We start from the raw sequence: 18,362 nt of genomic DNA, 5'->3' as shown, positions 1-18,362 counted from the left end.
ATTACTGTTTGTGTAGTGTTCAATGTTTGTGACACATGACTTGCGCGCTTGTTGTACGAGTTGAGATTGCTGTTAGCCTCGATCATTTCACTCAGGGGAAAAATGTCAAAAAGACAGGAAAGTTTGCTTAAAGGGATAATTCACTTTGAAATTAAATTTTGGTATGTTTTAGCTTACCTTAAGGGCATCCAAGATGTAGGTGTCTTTTTTTTCCGCAGTAGTTTCAATTTTGATATTTTTAAGTCAAACCGTTCTTGTCTGTCAGTCAAATAATGCAGGTCTATGGATACTGTCTCTAAGAGCATGCACAGAGTCCAAATTAAAACAATTCCCCATCGTCCAAATTAAACAATTCCCCATTGTAAGTACACATTGATGGCCTAAGACACGAAACGAGCGGTTTGTGTGAAAAAACGAACAGTATTTATATCGTTTTTACCTTTTGTACACAGCCATGTCCAAGTGCTATCTACCGGTATATGTCTCAGGTCTGTGAGGCAATAGGCTACCTTATAGGCCTACGCTGAGTTTCGGTTCATTATACGCTGATTTCACGCAGCCGCCATTTTGAAATCGAAAGTGAGGCTCCGGTGGGAAAAACCCCGGAAGTAAAGATAAACAACAATGCCTTTGGACTACCAACCTGAAGCTGCTGCCGCGATTTACACTATTGGATGTTAATATCCAATATAGGATATGTATATAGTTCATTCCTGCTTCTTTTTTACTTTTTGAATTATATAAAAAAATCAAAATTATTTATAAATGAATTTCACTGTATATAGTCTAAAGTATAAAAGAAATGTATGTACAGTTTTAGAATTGACACAACATCATTAAACACAACAATACGCCATCACATTCACGACTCTCCTGTGATTAAAGGCGACACTTCCGTTTTTCTTCCCACCGGAGCCTCGCTTTCGATTTCAAAATGGCGGCTGCGTGAAATCAGCGTATGAGACGAGCTCCAGGTTCGCCAGCGCCTCCGTGTCCTGATTATCTATTTTCTAAAAGCCTATATTTAGCTACTTCTTATAAAAAATCCAGACAATTTGTTGATGAAACATCGATTACAATTAAGATACAATTAATACAAAACGAAATTAAATTTAAAGACAGGCTTTGTGCTTTCAGTTTGAGGTCTCTGTGAAAGTTTTAAAACATTCTTTTAGTTCCACTTTAGAGCGTCTGTAGCGGAGAACTGTCTGTAACTTTTTTTTTTTGTGTGAAATAAATTTCTAAAAAAACGCAACTTAGAGCGACTTATAAAATAGGCTACGGTAAGTTATTTATTCTTTTTGTGCAAATGTCCCATAAAGTCCCATCCTTTAAGGATTCATTTATGTCCCATTGACCGGTCCATTGCATTACGAATAAAAGCAGAATCAAAAAAGTCAAAAATGTAATGTGCAGTCAGGTGGTTGTAGTGTGTGCGCGTTTTTTGACGAGTTTTATAGTCTTGATATTGTTTCTTATTCAAAAGTGGTGAAACCTAAAACTCTTCCCACGGCCCTGGTTTCTGTTGCTGTCAGTATTGTTTTTGGAAATTAGGCTACATTCAAATGCAATGGTCTCGTTTCAAAAGCATTGGTCAATATGCTTGCGTCGACTTCACTGTAGCCTATTATGTGCCCTGCTTCCTGTCCGTGAGTTCTGACCGAAAAATGGAAAATATCAAGCGCTTCCGTTTCAGAGTCCCTGTTTCATGTTTGTTAGCCCAGGACATTTTACAAATCCAGACCAAACGATGTTCTACGGCCATGTCTGGAATAAAGAGTAGGCTAGCCTATCCATGTCACACAGTAAGATTTAGGATTTTGACCATATACCTCGCAGTCACTGACCGTATCAACGTCAGTGAGTGATACTTATTGTATTTCGTCACAGGGTGTCACTGTGGCCTCAACCCTTCGCCTTCGCTTACTCTGAGCTCCATTGCTATGTCTGAGGTGAACCACGCCCTCCTCATTACCTACGCAGGAAGAAATGTAGGAAGAAATAAATGAAGAAATAAATAAATGTATAAATACATAAATGTAAAAATAAATAAATGTAGAAATGAATAAATGTATAAATAAATAAAAGAATAAATAAATAAATATGGAAAAAATAAATATATACATAAATAAGGAAATAAATGTATAAATAATTATTTATTTTCGTTTTTTTGCTTTTCTATGTATATTTATTTATATATTTATTTATTTATTTATTTTTTACATTTATTTGTATATTTATTTATGTATTTATTTATTTTTAATATTGGTAGATTTGGCATTCCATAGACGATATGACGGTTCAAACTGAGGTCGCATTGCAAAACATCTGACCTGTATTGGATTTAGTACCACATATGGAAGTGGCCAAAGAGTCACATGTGAGCCAAATAAATCTGATTTGGGACACATTTACCTGCTGTCTGAACGTAGCCTTAGTCAATGAAAATGGGTTAAAATAAGGCTTAACTTTATCTTTAAACAAATTATCAGTTGAAAAAGTGCTGCTTAATCTGTGCAGGCTATGAAGGCCCAGCAAGTCCAGCTCAAGAGACAGATGACGGAAGACCGTGCGAAATTTCGTTTGTGGAAACAGATGAAAAATAAAGAAGTACTGCAGCTCGAAGAGAAAGTGAGTGTCAATCTTAAATTTTTACTCTGATCTTGTTTCATTTACAGATGGTGTAATTTGACCGTTTTTGGTGTTTGACATTCCGATTTTTCATATTTCTATATTAATAAGGTTTTGCAGGAAATTAAATGTTTGTTGTACACATTTCAGGATCGTAAATGGCAATACGTGACACTCAAACAGGAGAGAGAGATACAGAAACAGGCCAATCATCTTTCTCACAAGATAGAGGAGGTGAGCTGTTTTTCCAAAAGCTGTACAGCAATTCTGAACTAATTTGCACCTGCTGTTTTGTTGTCTAACACATCTCCCTCCTCAGATGATAGGACAGTGTTCCAATATTAGGGCTGCATGATATATCATTTTAACACTGATATCTCAATGTGCACATCCTCAAGTCACATCGCATGTGTGAAGTCAAGTATAGGGATCGTAGTGGATTAGTGATCCGTAGGATTCGGAACGCATGTGACTTGCGGATTAATTGCAATTAGCCATCATAAAATGAAAGTTTATCATTTGCATGTACTTTTAAGTACTGTCAGTTTAAACATCAACCGCAAGACGACAACTCGTGCGGTTTTCTGTGCGCGCAAAGAGCAGCACAGACAACACTGGAACAGAGTTCAGTTCTCTATCTCTGTTTATTTTTTTTTAGCTTGAACGGACAAGTAGCCTATTGTATTGGTGAGTATCCTCGTAAACAGTTGGTTATGTGTTGTAAACAATTGAGAAAGTAAACGGATGCGCATCATCATATTGGATGTTGGCTTTATCAATTAACAGTTCACTATGTTGCTATGTCCGACAAGCCATGCCGCTCTTACGCCACACCATGGCTGCGTTCCAAACCGCATATTCAATGAGTAGGTACTTAATTTCAATAAGTACTTACTTAACGAGTGCTAAAAGAGTAGGTATTTTATAGCCAGATCTCGTTGAGTATGAATGCGAACCGGACATCTGCCATGTTGACGTTATCATGTGACCTACGACGCGTTATCACAAGCGCAACAACTTAAAAGATTCGAACGGACACGTTTAATTCATCTATCTGTAAATATCTTGATATTGATTAAACTTGCTCATTTTGTGGTCTTTTTGAAGAAACTGCTGCCCATTTATTTTGTGAATACATTTAGGGTTGATTTAAGTTCTTATATTTAACCCTACTAATGTGACCCACCGTTTTATCCTTAAAGCTACACTGTGTAACTTTTTTAGTTGATTCTTAGTAAAAAACACTTAGTTCTTTAAAAAATATATGTGCTCATTAATGTATAATTACTTCTTTCAAGTAATAAAGTATTCTCGTAAGTTTATAATCTGCCATTGAAAGTACATACGGGTGAGGGGTTCGAATGCCGGTCGCCATGTTGCCCCTCCATCTTGAAACTACATTGGCCAAAGAGGGACATACAAGCTTCGCCTTTCGCGTTTTTACACGCAGCAGCACAGTGACGAATGTGAGAGGGAGATTACTCGCGACTGCCGGCAGATTTGAAATAATACGGCCACCGTAGGAGTTAAAACGCCTTTGGAATGGGAGGAGCTAGAAAGTAATATTCAGTTGGTAGTCATATACAATTTCACTGCTAGATGGGAGTAAATCCCGCACAGTGTAGCTTTAACGATGTTATTTATTTTTATTACGAAATCCCCAAATTGTCATCTCTTGAATATGTTGTTAATTTTATATTTTTTATATCCAAACATTTTCATCCACAAGCAAAAGTGGCTAACTGCTTTATTTTTTCCTCTTTTTCTTGTTGAATTTAACTGTCGTTTCATCCCTCAGGCCTATAAATAACAAAAAATGCTTTTTTAAAATGTATTATAATGAATTATTTAAGAAAATATATATTAAGATATTCAACCTTGTAGGTTCTTTTTTCCTGTGTAAAAAATCTTATATTATGTATGCAAACCCATTTATATATATATATCAAGGCCGTAGGTTTGATTTTGAAATTGGTAGGGACGGGGACATCCCCTGAAGATGAGCGGCATCTGTCATTAAAGGGACAGTTCACCCAAAAATGAACATTCTGTCATCATTTACTCTCCCTCAAGTTGTTTTAAACCTGTATGAATTTCTTTCTTCTTCTGAACACAAAAGAAGATATTTTGAAGAATGTCGGTAACCAGACAGTTGATGGACCCCATTGACTTCCATAGTAGAAAAAAAAAACTCAATACTGGTTACCGACATTCTTCAAAATATCTTCTTTTGTGTGTTCAGCAGAAGAAAGAAATGCATACAAGTTTGAAACAACTTGATGACAGAATTTTAATTTAAAAGTGAACTTACAGAAATTAACTGTTGGCATATTTGTTTCACATCAATAATGTCCAGTTTGTCCTGTTGGAAATGACACAGAGCAATACTGTTAAGTGTCACTTGTGCCATTGTTCTGAGCCATGTTTTCAGTGTCCTAAGAGCACTGAAACTTCTTTCTGCCTCAGCTGATGAGACTGGGATGACAAGGGTTTCAACTTCATCAAACAGTCCTCTCATTTCAACAAGACCAAGCAATGTTGTGTTTTTATGTTTTATGGAGACTTTTTACAGACATAATGATTTTATACTGTACAAACGGTAAATTATATCCCCCTACACTAACCCTGCCTATCACAGAAAACTTTCTGCATTTTTACATTTTCAGCTGTTTTCCAAAAATAAATAAATAAATAAATAAATCCCCACAAGGACAAGTATTTCGGATATTGCCATCTTTGTGGTGACATTTTGTCCCTATAATGTAGTGTTACCAGGCCCGGATTGGGTAATCGGGAGAATTCCCGGTGGGCCGCTTCACTTTTGGGCCGGTCGAGGATTTTTTTTTTGTTTTGTTTCACATTTCAATGTCACGTTAGTAACATTACACGTTCCGCCTTCTGACACTGCAGCGCGCAGCCTCTGCATGGGTTGTACCATGTGAGGGAGTTCTCCCCTCCCCTACTATAGAGTTGGTTGGGTCCATAGCCCGTCTTTTCCAAAACGTTTTAGGTAGGCTACCGCGGCATCGCCGGCGGCGCCTACCGATAGCTGGGCCGGCCCTACCGTAACGGTACACGTCAGGGAGGATGGATGGGAGGAAGAGGCCAGGAGGTATGGTAGCTTGTTTCCGCCACAGAATAAAACATTTTAAAAGATAATTGCGACTTTTTATCTCACAATTGCGAGTTTACATCTCGGAATACATCAGAATTGCGTGAAATAAAGTCTCAATTGCGTGTTATAAAGCCAGAATTGCGAGATATAAAGTCAGAATTGCCTGAAATAAAGTTGCAATTGCGTGTTATAAAGTCAGCATTGCGAGATGATCAGAATTGCGTGATATTAAGTCGCAATTGCGTGTTATAAAGTCAGAATTGCGAGATATAAAGTCAGAATTGCCTGAAATAAAGTTGCAATTGCGTGTTATAAAGTCAGCATTGCGAGATGGTCAAAATTGTGAGATATAAAGTCGCAATTGCGTGTTATAAAGTCAGAATTGTGTGAATTAAAGTCGCAATTGCTTCTTATAGTCAGAAATTGCAAGATATAAAGTCAGAACTGCGTGAAATAAAGTTGCAATTGCTTCTTTTAAAGTCAGAAATTCAGAATTGCGAGATATAGTCAGAATTGTGTGATATAAAGTCGCAATTGCTTCTTATAAAGTCTAAGTGAATTATTATTTAACCTTTACATTATTTGTTGAACTATGGTATTAATACAAACTACACAATAGTAACAGCTGAACTGTTGCTTCATTTATCCAAATTGGAAAAAGTGCTAATTTGGAATTCCACCATGGAAAAAGTGGGCCGGTCTTGGGCCTGAACTCCAGGGCTGAAAAGTGGCCCCACTCCGGCCCTGAGTGTTACACACACTTATACACAATCTCTCTCTCTCTCTCTCTCTCTCTCTCTCTCTAACGATTGTCAAACTAACGATTGTTCGCCACTTATCCCGCGATTGTAATACAGTAATAAAAACTGATTTGTCCCGCATTTTTGTGCACAGAACTGTTGATTTCTCCCTAGCTTACCGCATCTAGGTTTACTTCGGAGCACTGCCGCTTCACACCAGAGCTTCTCACAAGTTAGACAGAAAAAACAAAGCCAATCAGTTTAGCGGTGTTAAGCAGGCGGGACTCAGATATATATTAACCGTTTGTGTACCATGAATTGCGCATTTTTCTCAGAACCCTTTTGTAAGAGATTTTAATCTAAATTAAAGCTGCAAGCAGCGATGAAAAGGGCCCTCGCACCCCTGCCACCGCCACCCGGCGCCTTTAGGAAAGGCCTTAAGATTACACTCAACAAATTTGAAGAGGATCAGATCAAAACTGTAGGAGGAGTTAGTTGAAGTACAACATCAGGAAATGTCAAAAAATGCCCAAAATCTGACAGGAAGTTCAAAATAGCTGACTTCCTGTTGTGTTTAGGGCTATGCTCCAAGAGACCTTTTTGTAGGTATTGTGTCATTACATGTATGTACCAAATTTCATACCTGTACGTGAAACCAGGAGCCGGGGCAAAATGTGGGGGCAATAATTTACCGAATTTGCCCCCCCCCCAATTTTGAAAACCATATCACATGTAAATTTTCACCACTTCTGAAGCGTGTGCAAAGTTTCATGAGCTTTTGAGCATGTTAAGGCCCTCTAAAAAGCGATTCACTTTGGAGAAGAAGAAGAAGAAGAATAAACGGAGCAAAAACAATAGGGTCCTCACACCATCGGTGCTCGGGCCCTAATAAGATGTTTCCTGATTAAATAAAATAAGCCTAATACATAAAAACCACAAGACACAACCGGACAACAGTGGTTATATACAAATATATTTTAAGTTTTGATCGAAATTATTGATAGGGACATATCGGTGTCGCTGGATATTGGTAGGGACACGTCCCTAGCGTCCCTACTAAATTCTACGATATATATATATTATGGGTTTGCATACATAATGAGATTTTTTACAGATCTCATAACATCAGTAACTCGACAGCCCTACCTAGAACGGGTTTCCTCAGCGTTTGTAATGTCTGCACAAAGGGCTGCTGTGCGAAGATTCACCTTTGGAGGAAAACTGTTGATTTTATACTCGAAAAATTTAAGTATCATTAAAGGAACTGTATGTAAGATTGTGGCCAAAACTGGTACTGCAATCACTTTAAAATTACTGTAGAGCGGTGTATCCCCTCCCCCTCCCCCCTGACTCGAGGTTGCCAGATAGGCTGCAGGATCGTAGGCTGACACGTTTGTAGCTGCAGCTGTGGTATCTAGAGCAGAGCTGGCAACCCGGATGCTGAAACACTACTGACTTCGTGATTGGTAGATAGGTGGAGGGTGGCGCTTCAGGCCAAAACACAAGATGACAACATCAACATCAGTTGAGGGCTGCAACTATCACTTTTAAATGACAATATCCTGGCCGGACTACTGTTGTTAGTGATATAAGTATTTGAAATGAACATGATTTCTTAATGTCTAGTGACATATCAGGGCCATTTTATGATTAATTGAAATACATTTCTTACATACAGCTCCTTTAATATTAAAAATTAATATTACCTCAGAATGAATTGCATTTCTATCCCACCCCAAAACATACAATAATAACAACGATAAATTCTGACCAATACTAAATTATATGACTTTTTACTGAAAATGATATAATTCAATAAAACAAACAAATTGTAATGTATGTCATATGACATACCTATGCATGATTGAATACACTCTAGATGTGTATATAATGAACATATCTACATTTTCTTTCAAACAATTAAATAAAACATTAATTAAATTATATTTTATTTACTGACAACAATGAGAAATATTAATAAATTAGTAAAAGAATGAATGAAAGTCACCATCACACAATAAACAAATGCATAAGTCAACACATGAAACAAAGCTTTATTCAAACTACAATCATGTATGTAGGCTATAGGCGCTGAATCCCACATCCTTCTGCCATCTCAACACAGCGGTGCCCATTCTGCGGCTTTATTCTGATGAATCAGCTGACTGCCAGAGGTGAGCCATGCCTTCGTGCTGGAGGTTGTTGCGTGATGTGTTCTGCTCATAGACTGTAAAAAAAGATGGACGACGCCCCTTCGCTCTCTTCCATTGTCATCTCATACGATCCGTCATCACATACGATCACCGTTGGACACCATTGACTCGTTGAGAATCAACGTAAAAGCTTGTACAAAAGAAAACAAAATACCAAAATGAATAAACCTTGAAACAGACATACATCAAAACCACATAAGTAAAGATTAATGTCTTAAACATACCTAAACATTATACAAAACCACCAACAATTAATCTTGATACAAAGAAAATAAATCAAAACATAAAGATAAAGATAACAGGAAGTCTACAACCGTACCTTGTTCTCCATTTAAACCAAGAGCTAAATCCTTTTAAAACTCCTTGCAAACCGTAAACCTTTGACACCACAACCAATTACGTTTGGGTCTCGTTCCATACTGAAATGTTTGGACCATATGCGCATTATATCCGCTCACGCGGGCGAACGTCAAAATAAAAGACCTCTGTTACCATAACACAAATGAAACCCAATATAAAAAAAATTAGATACCACACAAAAATAAATAATAAATAAATTTAAGGACTATATTATTTACATTTCAAAACAGACAATATAACAGTCATTAACACTCCCACCAAATTATGAGTGCAAATCTCATACCAAAATGTACAAGCATGAATAATTTCCTTTTATCCCCATTTTTTTTGCATTTTTTTTTCTGGTTTTTTTTTTCCTTTTTCTTTTTTTTATACAATTTAACCTCAAACCAACATTAAAAATTCTAAACCATGAGTTAAATTAAAATGATATTCATTGACCTTTCAATATCTCAATGAGAAACTTTCGAATAAAAACACTAATGTCCCTCCATTAGTAAAATTAATTTTTGCACTGGTCTTTCAATTATGGACGGTTTGTTAACACGCTTGCCTTTTGCATTAAGCTTTGGGTCGCCTAGACAAATCTTGGCTCTTCTTACAAGCCCGTCGTCACTAGAAATAATTTCCATTATTCTGCCAAGCCTCCATTCGTTTCTAGGCATTTCCTCTTCTTGGACGATAACAAGATCATCAACTTGAAGATTTCTCTTAGACACGTTCCACTTCTGTCGGGCAGCTATATTCGCAAGATACTCTTTGCGCCAGCGACTCCAAAATTGTTCCGCTAAATACTGCACATGTCTCCATCTTTTCCGTGCAAATACATCCTCCCTGACGAAATTTCCTGGTGGAAGCAAAGCAGTAGTCGATTTTAACGTAAGCAGATGATTTGGAGTGATTGGTGCTAGACTTTGAGGATCAGTCAGGCAATCAACAGTGAGCGGCCTATTATTCACAATAGCCATTGCTTCATACAAAAAAGCTCGTAAGGAGGAGTCATTTAACCTTCCCGGATAAAGTGCAAGAGTAGTATTTAGCACAGATCTGACTGTTCTAATTTGACGTTCCCACACGCCGCCAGCATGACTTGCATGCGGTGCATTCATGATAAAGTCGCACTGCTTCTCTGATAGGAAGGTTTTCACTCTTTCCACATCCATTTCCTTAAGTGCATTCTTTAACTCATTTTTTGCTCCCACAAAGTTACTTCCTTGATCGGACCTTAACTGCTGCACAGTGCCTCTCATGGCAATAAAACAACGTAGAGCATTGATGAAAGAATCTGTTGTCATATCAGTAAGCATCTCAATGTGTACAGCACGGGAACTGAAACAAGTGAAGAGAAGACCATATCGTCTATGAACACTTCTGCCCTGCTGGATAAGAAACGGGCCAAAGCAATCCATGCCAGTATACGTAAACGGAGGCGATGGAACCACTCTCTCCATGGGAAAATCCGCCATTTTCTGTTCTTCAACTGGTCGCCTGTGCTTTCTGCAAATTATACAACTCCTAATACAGGATGTCACAATCTTGTTGATTCCTGGTATCCAAAAGCCATTAGATCTTATCTCATTTACAGTAAATCCTTTGCCTTGGTGCGCAACTTTGTTGTGAAAGTGAGCAACAATCATTTCTGTGATCTGATGATTTCTTGGAATTATTATAGGATGTTTCACAGAACCTGGAAAGGTTGAGCGGCAAAGTCTACCTCCCACCCTGAGTAAACCATCTTTATCCATGAAAGGGTCAAGAGAGTACAATGCACTCCGAGATGAGATATTTCTTCCACTCTTAATCACTTTCAGATCATCCTTGTAGGAAGTATCTTGCAGACATTTAATTATGTGAAGTTCTGCCTTTTGACGCTCAAGCATAGTACTGAGATGATTAGATTTGTCTTTGTTAGCTCTCCTTAAAAGACGAGCTACAGCTCTGATTGCTTTTGACCAAGAAGAAAACTTTGAAAGAAGGTCTATCAAGCTTAGATTCCTTGTGTAATCAGTATTCAAAGTACAACTTATTTTTACCTCTGGATCTCCAAGCAGAAGTTCAGGAACATGTTCTTCTGGTACAGACATTTCTTCATCCCACAAGAACTTAGGACCAGTGAACCAGTTTGAGGTGAGTAACTCCTTCACTGTTAAACCTCTGGATGCATGATCAGCAGGGTTTTCCTCTGTTGGAACATATTTTCACTGTTGGGGAGTCGTACTGAGATGTATTCTTTGCACTCGATTGGCAACAAAAGTGTGAAATCTGCGTGCCTCATTACTTATATATCCCAATACTACTTTGGAGTCTGTCCAAAATGTCTCCTTGACAACAGCATAGTCCAGTTCTCTCTTAAGCATACTGCTCACTTTAACAGAAACGACAGCAGCTGTTAACTCTAATCTGGGGATTGTTGTAACTTTAAGAGGTGCAACTCTTGATTTCCCGACAACCAGTGCACAGTGAATATCTCCATCCTCATTTTTAAGTCTCAAACATGAACATTGACCATATCCATGGACACAAGCATCAGAAAAGTGGTGCAATTCAATTTGAATAGCTCTTCCGAAACTAGAGGGTGCATATGTTCGTGGTACATCGATTTCCTGCAGATGGTTTAAATCTTGTCTCCATCGCTCCCACCTTAGATTCAGTTCATTTGATAGAGGGTCATCCCATCCACTGCCACGCTTGCATACATCCTGCAGTATTCCTTTTCCACTCAACAGCACGGGTGCAATAAGCCCCAGAGGATCATAAACGGAAGCAACAGTAGACAAGATGCCACGTCGAGTAACTGAACTTTAAACTTGAAACAATCCGATTCTCTTTCCCATTGTATGCCAAGAGTTCTTTCCAGGGGTAACTCATCAAATGAAAGATCAACATTCTTCACATCAGAGATTCTTTCTGAGATGGGAATGCTATCCAGCACTACTTTACTGTTTGACACAAATTTGTGGAGCCGTAGGCCACCTATAGCACAAAGCTGCCGTGCCTCATCTGCAACTTTAACAGCTTCTTCAGCATTCTCCACACTGATCACTCCATCATCCACATAGAAATTTCTTCTCACAAACTGTGAACCTAGTGGATACAACTCGCTGTTTTCAGTTGCAAGATGTTTCAAGCCATAATTCGCACACCCTGAGGATGAGGTGGCACCAAAGAGATGAACCTTCATGTGAAACTCACTTGCGGGCTGGTTGAGATCGCCATCTTTCCACCATAGGAAGCGCAGGAAGTCCCTATCAGATTCGTCGACATGAAACTGGTGGTACATTTTTTCTACGTCACACATGAGTGCAACGGGATGTTGACGAAATCGAATTAAAATGCCATTTAGACTGTTTATCAGGTCGGGACCTTGAAGCAGGAAATCATTTAAAGAATACCCCTTATACCTAGCGGAGCAATCAAACACTACCCGCAATTTATCTGCCTTTTTTGGATGGAAGACACCGTGGTGCGGTATGTACCAGGTTTCTCCCTCCTTGCCGCTGTCACGTACTTCCTCCGCATCTCCTCTCTGCAAGATTTCATTCATGAATTCATTATAACGTTTTTTATACGTCTCATCTTTAGTCATCTTTCTTTTGAGATGGTTGAGTCTGATAATGACACCTTGTTTATTGTTTGGTAAGTTAGGCCTCACTTTAAAAGGAAGTGGCATTTGGTAATGGCCATGAACATTCCTCTGTATACCTTCCTTTAACTTTTCAAGAAAAAGAACATCATCCTGGGAAACCTTTGCACTCTCTTCCTTAGTATCTTTAAAATCACTCTCAAGGACACGAATGACATCACCTGGCGTGATAGAAGGGAGCTCCTTAACCGCAATGCGGTGACACAATCTACTGATTTCAGGTAGATCAAGGTGTGGTGAAGAACAACCTACTATACTCCATCCTAAGTCTGTCCGAATGGCGTAGGGTTCATCATCTCCTCCCACTATTACTTCTCTGGGGATCATTGACCTTGAGCAATTATAACCTATTAAGAGAGCAACATCACAGTTCTGCAATGGAGGTATCCTGTCCGCAATGACGGTGAGATGATTCCAGTTTTTAGCGACTTAACAAGTTGGAATGTGGCTACGATTAACTGGTATGCAGTCTTTGGTGTAAGCAGGTGGTAAATCAATATAATTACCAGATTCGTATGCTCTCACTTGGAGTCCTGATACTCTCTCACTCTGCAGGATGGTATCTTTTCCAAGCATGGTGGTAAGTTTCAATTTTACTGGAAACGTTGTTGCCTGTAGGGCATCGCTCACTTCTCTGTCAATAAACGTAGTATCACTCTGAGAATCCAAAAGTGCATATATCAGTTTCTCACAACTTGGATTTTGTTTTACAGATACCCAGACAGGTACAATCATTGAAGTATAAGTATTTCGCTCTTCCGTGTTTACACTCAAAGTCACTGCATTCATTGTACCATCAGGGTCACTTTGAGTCTGAACTGCAGAAGATAAAGTCTTTACCACTTTCACAAAGTTGTCGTTGTGTAAACTAGTTGGATGCCTCCTTTTACAGGCATTACAAATGAGACGACAACGACACTCCTTTGCACTGTGACCATACTTCAAGCATCCATAGCAAAGCCTCTTCTCTTGGATAAATTTCCGTCGCTCCTCCAATGGTTTACTGAGAAAGCTGAAACAATTGTCAAGTTGATGGTTATCTTTCTGGCAAAGCATACACAACATTTTATTCACTGGTTTGACAGCTTTTTGACTCTCGATGTTTGCGTGAGTAGTGAAAACTCTAACTCTGTTTCTTGTAGTTGTTTTCAGATTTGCCGTTTCACTGACAGGTTCTGCAACGTGAAGAGCATGAAATGAGGTAACTGGGTTGCAAGCAATCTCTGCTTCAGTAGACACAAAAGCAGCAAATTCTTTAAAAGTGGGATACTCGTGATCTCCAGAAAGAGATTGTGTGACTTGACGATTCCATCTGCCAATTGCCCAATCTGGTAATTTCAGCACAAGTTTCTGATTTTCTTGATAATCATTTAAAATTTGAAGGCCTTTGACATGTGGCATGGCACTCTGGCATGCATTTAAAGAGTCAGAGAAGGTTTGAAGACCAATGGCATCCTTTTGATGAATTTTAGGCCAGCTTGCCAGCTTTTCTCTGAACGCTTTTTGTATCACGAATGGTTGGCCATAACGATCGTTCAGTCTGCTCCACGCATCTTTATAGGCTTCATCATCTGTTCTGAAGAATGTTCCTTCCAAAGCTTTCCTAGCAGGACCACTCACATACTTCTTGAGGTAAAACATCTTATCAGCAGGAGAGACCGTTTTCTTGTCAATAAGTGCAGTAAAGGATTGCTTAAACTCAATGAAATGAATGGGGTCACCAACAAAAACAGGAGGCTCTGGCACCGGCAACTTACTCATGGTCAGGCCATCTTGAAATGCTTGAACAAGAAGAGGTATATCAGTTGCTGATGCTTTAACTCTCTCCCTTTTAGTTTCATGACACACCCTTTGAAACGTTGATTCTTCTAGCAAAACATTATATGCAGCTTGCTTAGCTGCCACTTCTGCCGCAGCGTCTACACGTTTGGCTTCTAAGCTTGATACAACAGAGCGATGACTAGAGTAATTACTAGTTTTCTGACTAACTCGTGAAACCGTTGAACCAAAGATTGAATGGGCATATTGATGGTCTAATAAGGTACGAAGACGACTTCTCTCCCTTTCACCATCAAAATCTCCATCTAAACCTGTTATTCTTTCATAAATGATTTTAATGATGTCAGCTGTAACTGCTTCACAAGCATCCATTTTTCTCCTCATTTCAATAGCAGGTGATACACGCTCTCTAAAGTCTTTGTAAGCACTCAGAACTTTGTTTTTGGCCGCCTCCAAAGTATCAATCAAAATAGCCAATTGAGTCCCTAGTGCGTCTGATTTAAGATGCTCACGTGCACTACGAGCTTCTATTTTCCATTGATTATATAAAGATACAACCTTTTTCTCCTTCTTTGATAGCTCTTCTTGCTGATACGCTAACATTTTTTCAGTAGGGACATGCGTGCGCTTTGAATGGCGTGTACTCTCACTTTGAGTTTCTACATGATGGCTATCAGTTTGCCTATCTGCCTCCTTTGCACCTGCATCTGATTTTGACATTTTCAATTCACCAAATTACGTAACATTATTCACATTTAAAATTCAAATCAATTTGTTAAAATATGTTCAGCAAGTTCACTTTAACCACATGTGCTGAAACATAACCCTTAAAAGTGAAACTCGTTTGATATACTTTAGTCCTTTAGTCCATTAATAGACGATCTAAAATAAAAGACCTCTGTTACCATAACACAAATGAAACCCAATATAAAAAAAATGAGATACTATACAAAAATAAATAATAAATAAATTTAAGGACTATATTATTTACATTTCAAAACAGACAATATAACAGTCATTAACACATTGATAAGAACTGAAGCCGCCAGAGTCCCGATATGGCGCTGACATATTGGTTCTTGAGTCTGCGCAGTAGCGATCTCGGGACCAGACATGCGCAGTAGTGAGCAGGAAGTAAAGCCGCGAAATCAACGCTCCGCCCTCACTCTCGCAGAATGCACTGAGGGAGAGTGGATTCTGCACACTTTAAAAAAAAATGATTGCAGTACGACAAGAGGCTTGTTAAAATAATGTAAATACAATCTCCTCAGTCCTCCGAAGATCCCGAAAAAAATGTCCGTTGGTGCTTCAGTGACTACTTCGCTCGAGAACCTGTCAATCATGGCGTTACACCACCGCATCACGTAACTAACTAAAAACCAACTTATTTTTGAAACAGACACTTGAATTTACATCGGCGTGATAAACAGGGGTGCAAACACATGCATGGTCAAAAAAGAGAGAGGTAATCGAAGCCCTCGTCCCGCGGCAAATATCCAGATACTACATTGCCACCATCCCCAACCCACCCCTATAGGCACATAGAGTCAAATGAAATTTAGAAAAACTATCTTGCACTTCTTCTTCTTGCTTTACTGCTACTTCCTGAAAACAATTTCACCTGATGATTTGAATAGCTCTTTTTGTAAAGAATTAATAATTCTAGGATGATTGGGGTAATTGTGTAGGGTAGGCCTAGTGCATCTGCATAGAAACTAATAAACAAAATACAAGCATATATAAATACAATAAAACACAAATACACGAGAAATAAGGCAGTGCTTTATATTTTTCAGGTAAATTAACTGTATAAAGTATTAATACAGTTTATCTTTTGACAAAACGTGATTTTTCTCTTTCTCTTTTGTTGTTTGATTAACTTTGGAGACACAAACAGCTGCAGGTATATTGGGTGCTGTCCCTTTAAGACGAATGCACGTATTTAATACCGGTAATGACACGCATCCGTTTTATTTTGACTGCGTTTACGGGGAAACTCGACGGACACTGGCTTATTTTTTCGTGCACATGTCTGTTCAAACACAAATAGATAAGAAAGAAAAGGGAATTCGGTGTTCACGAACTTCACGTGCTGTCTGTGACTGCATGCTCTGTGCGCCGACAGACCATCTACATTTGGATGTTAAACAATATATGATACAGCAAAGATAACGTCGGCAGTATTGACGGCAAAATAGGCTACAGAATATTTCGTTCTGTAGGCCTATTGACAGGAAGCCTGGCAAGCCAGACCTACATCAAGATGTTAGGTCTGGAAACTCACCATAGACGCGGTTTAATCCGAGGGGCGGGATAAACGGCTGTCTTTCAAATTCCCTCTGCACGCAATAGGACAGCGCTTCAACCAACCAGAGCGTTTTCCCAACAGCGGAGCTTAGTTGATAGATTCAACTTTTGCCATATCTGGCCGGCAAAATGACGAACACATCTTCCTTTTTTTAAGAGTGACTTAAGTGCCGTTCTTTGCTCTTTTCTCAAAGAAAAACTTAACTCCAAGTCCTCCAGAGTCGCGGCCAAAGCTGATTCGAAAGACCGTTGTTCTCCAGCAGCCGTCATTCTTTGTTTTCAAGTTGCAGCCGTCGCAACTCTGTCGTCATACTGTATGTTAAGCCCGCCCCCGCCTACTCTATACACGACGTGATTGGCCTGACCCAATTTAGGTTTTTGCAGCTAGAAGGTCTATTGAGAGTGCCTAGACCCACCTGGCTGCGAAATACATTTTGCTGCCGCTAGGGTGCGTCTAGATTTCTAGGCTAATTGACAGGGGCAATATTTGAAAATCGATAATTAGGCCTATTTTTTAAATGACAATTATATATGCATTTGTCAAAACCGAGAGACTTTCAAGCATCAAAATGTAATTTATTAATATGTATTTGCGCCTTCTATTTTGTCTGAAAACTTCCAACACTCTTGCGTGTCGCGTGAAAAATAGGCGTCGGTTGTGGTTCTATTTCTAGCACGCGGTTTCGGTGCGGCTCAAGAAGTGTGTGTGTCACGCAGGCATTGTGCTCTAACACAAGCTCTAACCAGTTAACACGAGAGCCGACATAAAAACGGACACTCCACGCCACGCAGAGAGAAATGTGATGCAGCGGCAGATACAGACAGAAACACTAGTGGTTCACGCTTGCGCACATACTGCTGGTTTGGCGCGCAGTGTTCTGATTCGCTTATTTCCTATTTACTTGTTGGTGGACGCAATCCAGAATTACTGTTGGTTAAATTATAATCAGATATAATATATATAGATATAAATTATAATCAGACCCTCTCAAACCATCAGACCCCCCCCCCCACCCCCCTTAAAAAAAAACCTCTTCGGATCTGCATGATTCACACAAGTCACCCAAACTGACGTGAAAAAAGCGGGAGGCGCCGAAAGCGCGCTGTTTGCACCCCTGCATAAAAACGACAGCAAGTGAAAGAAACCACATTTGGAAAAAATATATTTGAAGTGTAATTTAATTGTTTACTTGGTCTCACGTCCCGTTGAATAACATGGGGAGGCGGGGCTTATGACCTATACTAGGACCAGCCACCGGGGGGCGATCAAGACGTTTTGGCTTCACTTTTCAGGGCTTGTGCGGCACGCTTGGTTGTGCTTCACAATCTGAGGCAATAAGGGCAGGTAGAGTGATGGAGGGACCATCTCCAGGATTCAGCTCTGGGCTCCTCATCCTCAGTGCTCACACCAGCCTGCTGACATTTCAGATCCTACAAAATGCACAAACATAACACAAAAGCAGTAATTTTAACCGCACAATGTCATTTGATTTCAGTATTATTTAGAAGACAAAAACGCTTTTTTTCCACAAATGCCGCCATCATTTTCTCTTGTAGGTCTTGCTCCACCACAA

The 18,362-nt window shown here is 39.2% G+C and overlaps 2 protein-coding genes across 2 annotated transcripts in view; one reads left to right on the top strand and one right to left on the bottom strand.

Moving 5' to 3' along the window:
* LOC311074271 (histone-binding protein RBBP7-like) overlaps positions 1-18,362 on the bottom strand; it is a 268,186-nt gene that overhangs the window by 223,768 nt on the left and 26,056 nt on the right. The gene's annotated exons all lie outside the window — the stretch shown is intronic.
* The window catches only part of LOC311074269 (chromosome-associated kinesin KIF4A-like), a 150,407-nt gene that overhangs the window by 112,550 nt on the left and 19,495 nt on the right, over positions 1-18,362 (top strand). Inside the window, exons 17-18 of the mRNA XM_084100744.1 lie at positions 2,521-2,631; positions 2,782-2,865. Of these exons, the coding sequence (XP_083956870.1) occupies positions 2,521-2,631; positions 2,782-2,865 (195 nt within the window). The remainder of the gene's footprint in view (positions 1-2,520; positions 2,632-2,781; positions 2,866-18,362) is intronic.

The sequence above is a fragment of the Abramis brama genome, assembly GCF_963993115.1.
Source record: "Abramis brama genome assembly, chromosome: 23".
NCBI classification, from domain to species: Eukaryota; Metazoa; Chordata; class Actinopteri; order Cypriniformes; family Leuciscidae; genus Abramis; species Abramis brama.
The sequence above is the reverse complement of the archived record's forward strand: the minus strand, read 5'-3'. Positions and strand labels throughout refer to the sequence as shown.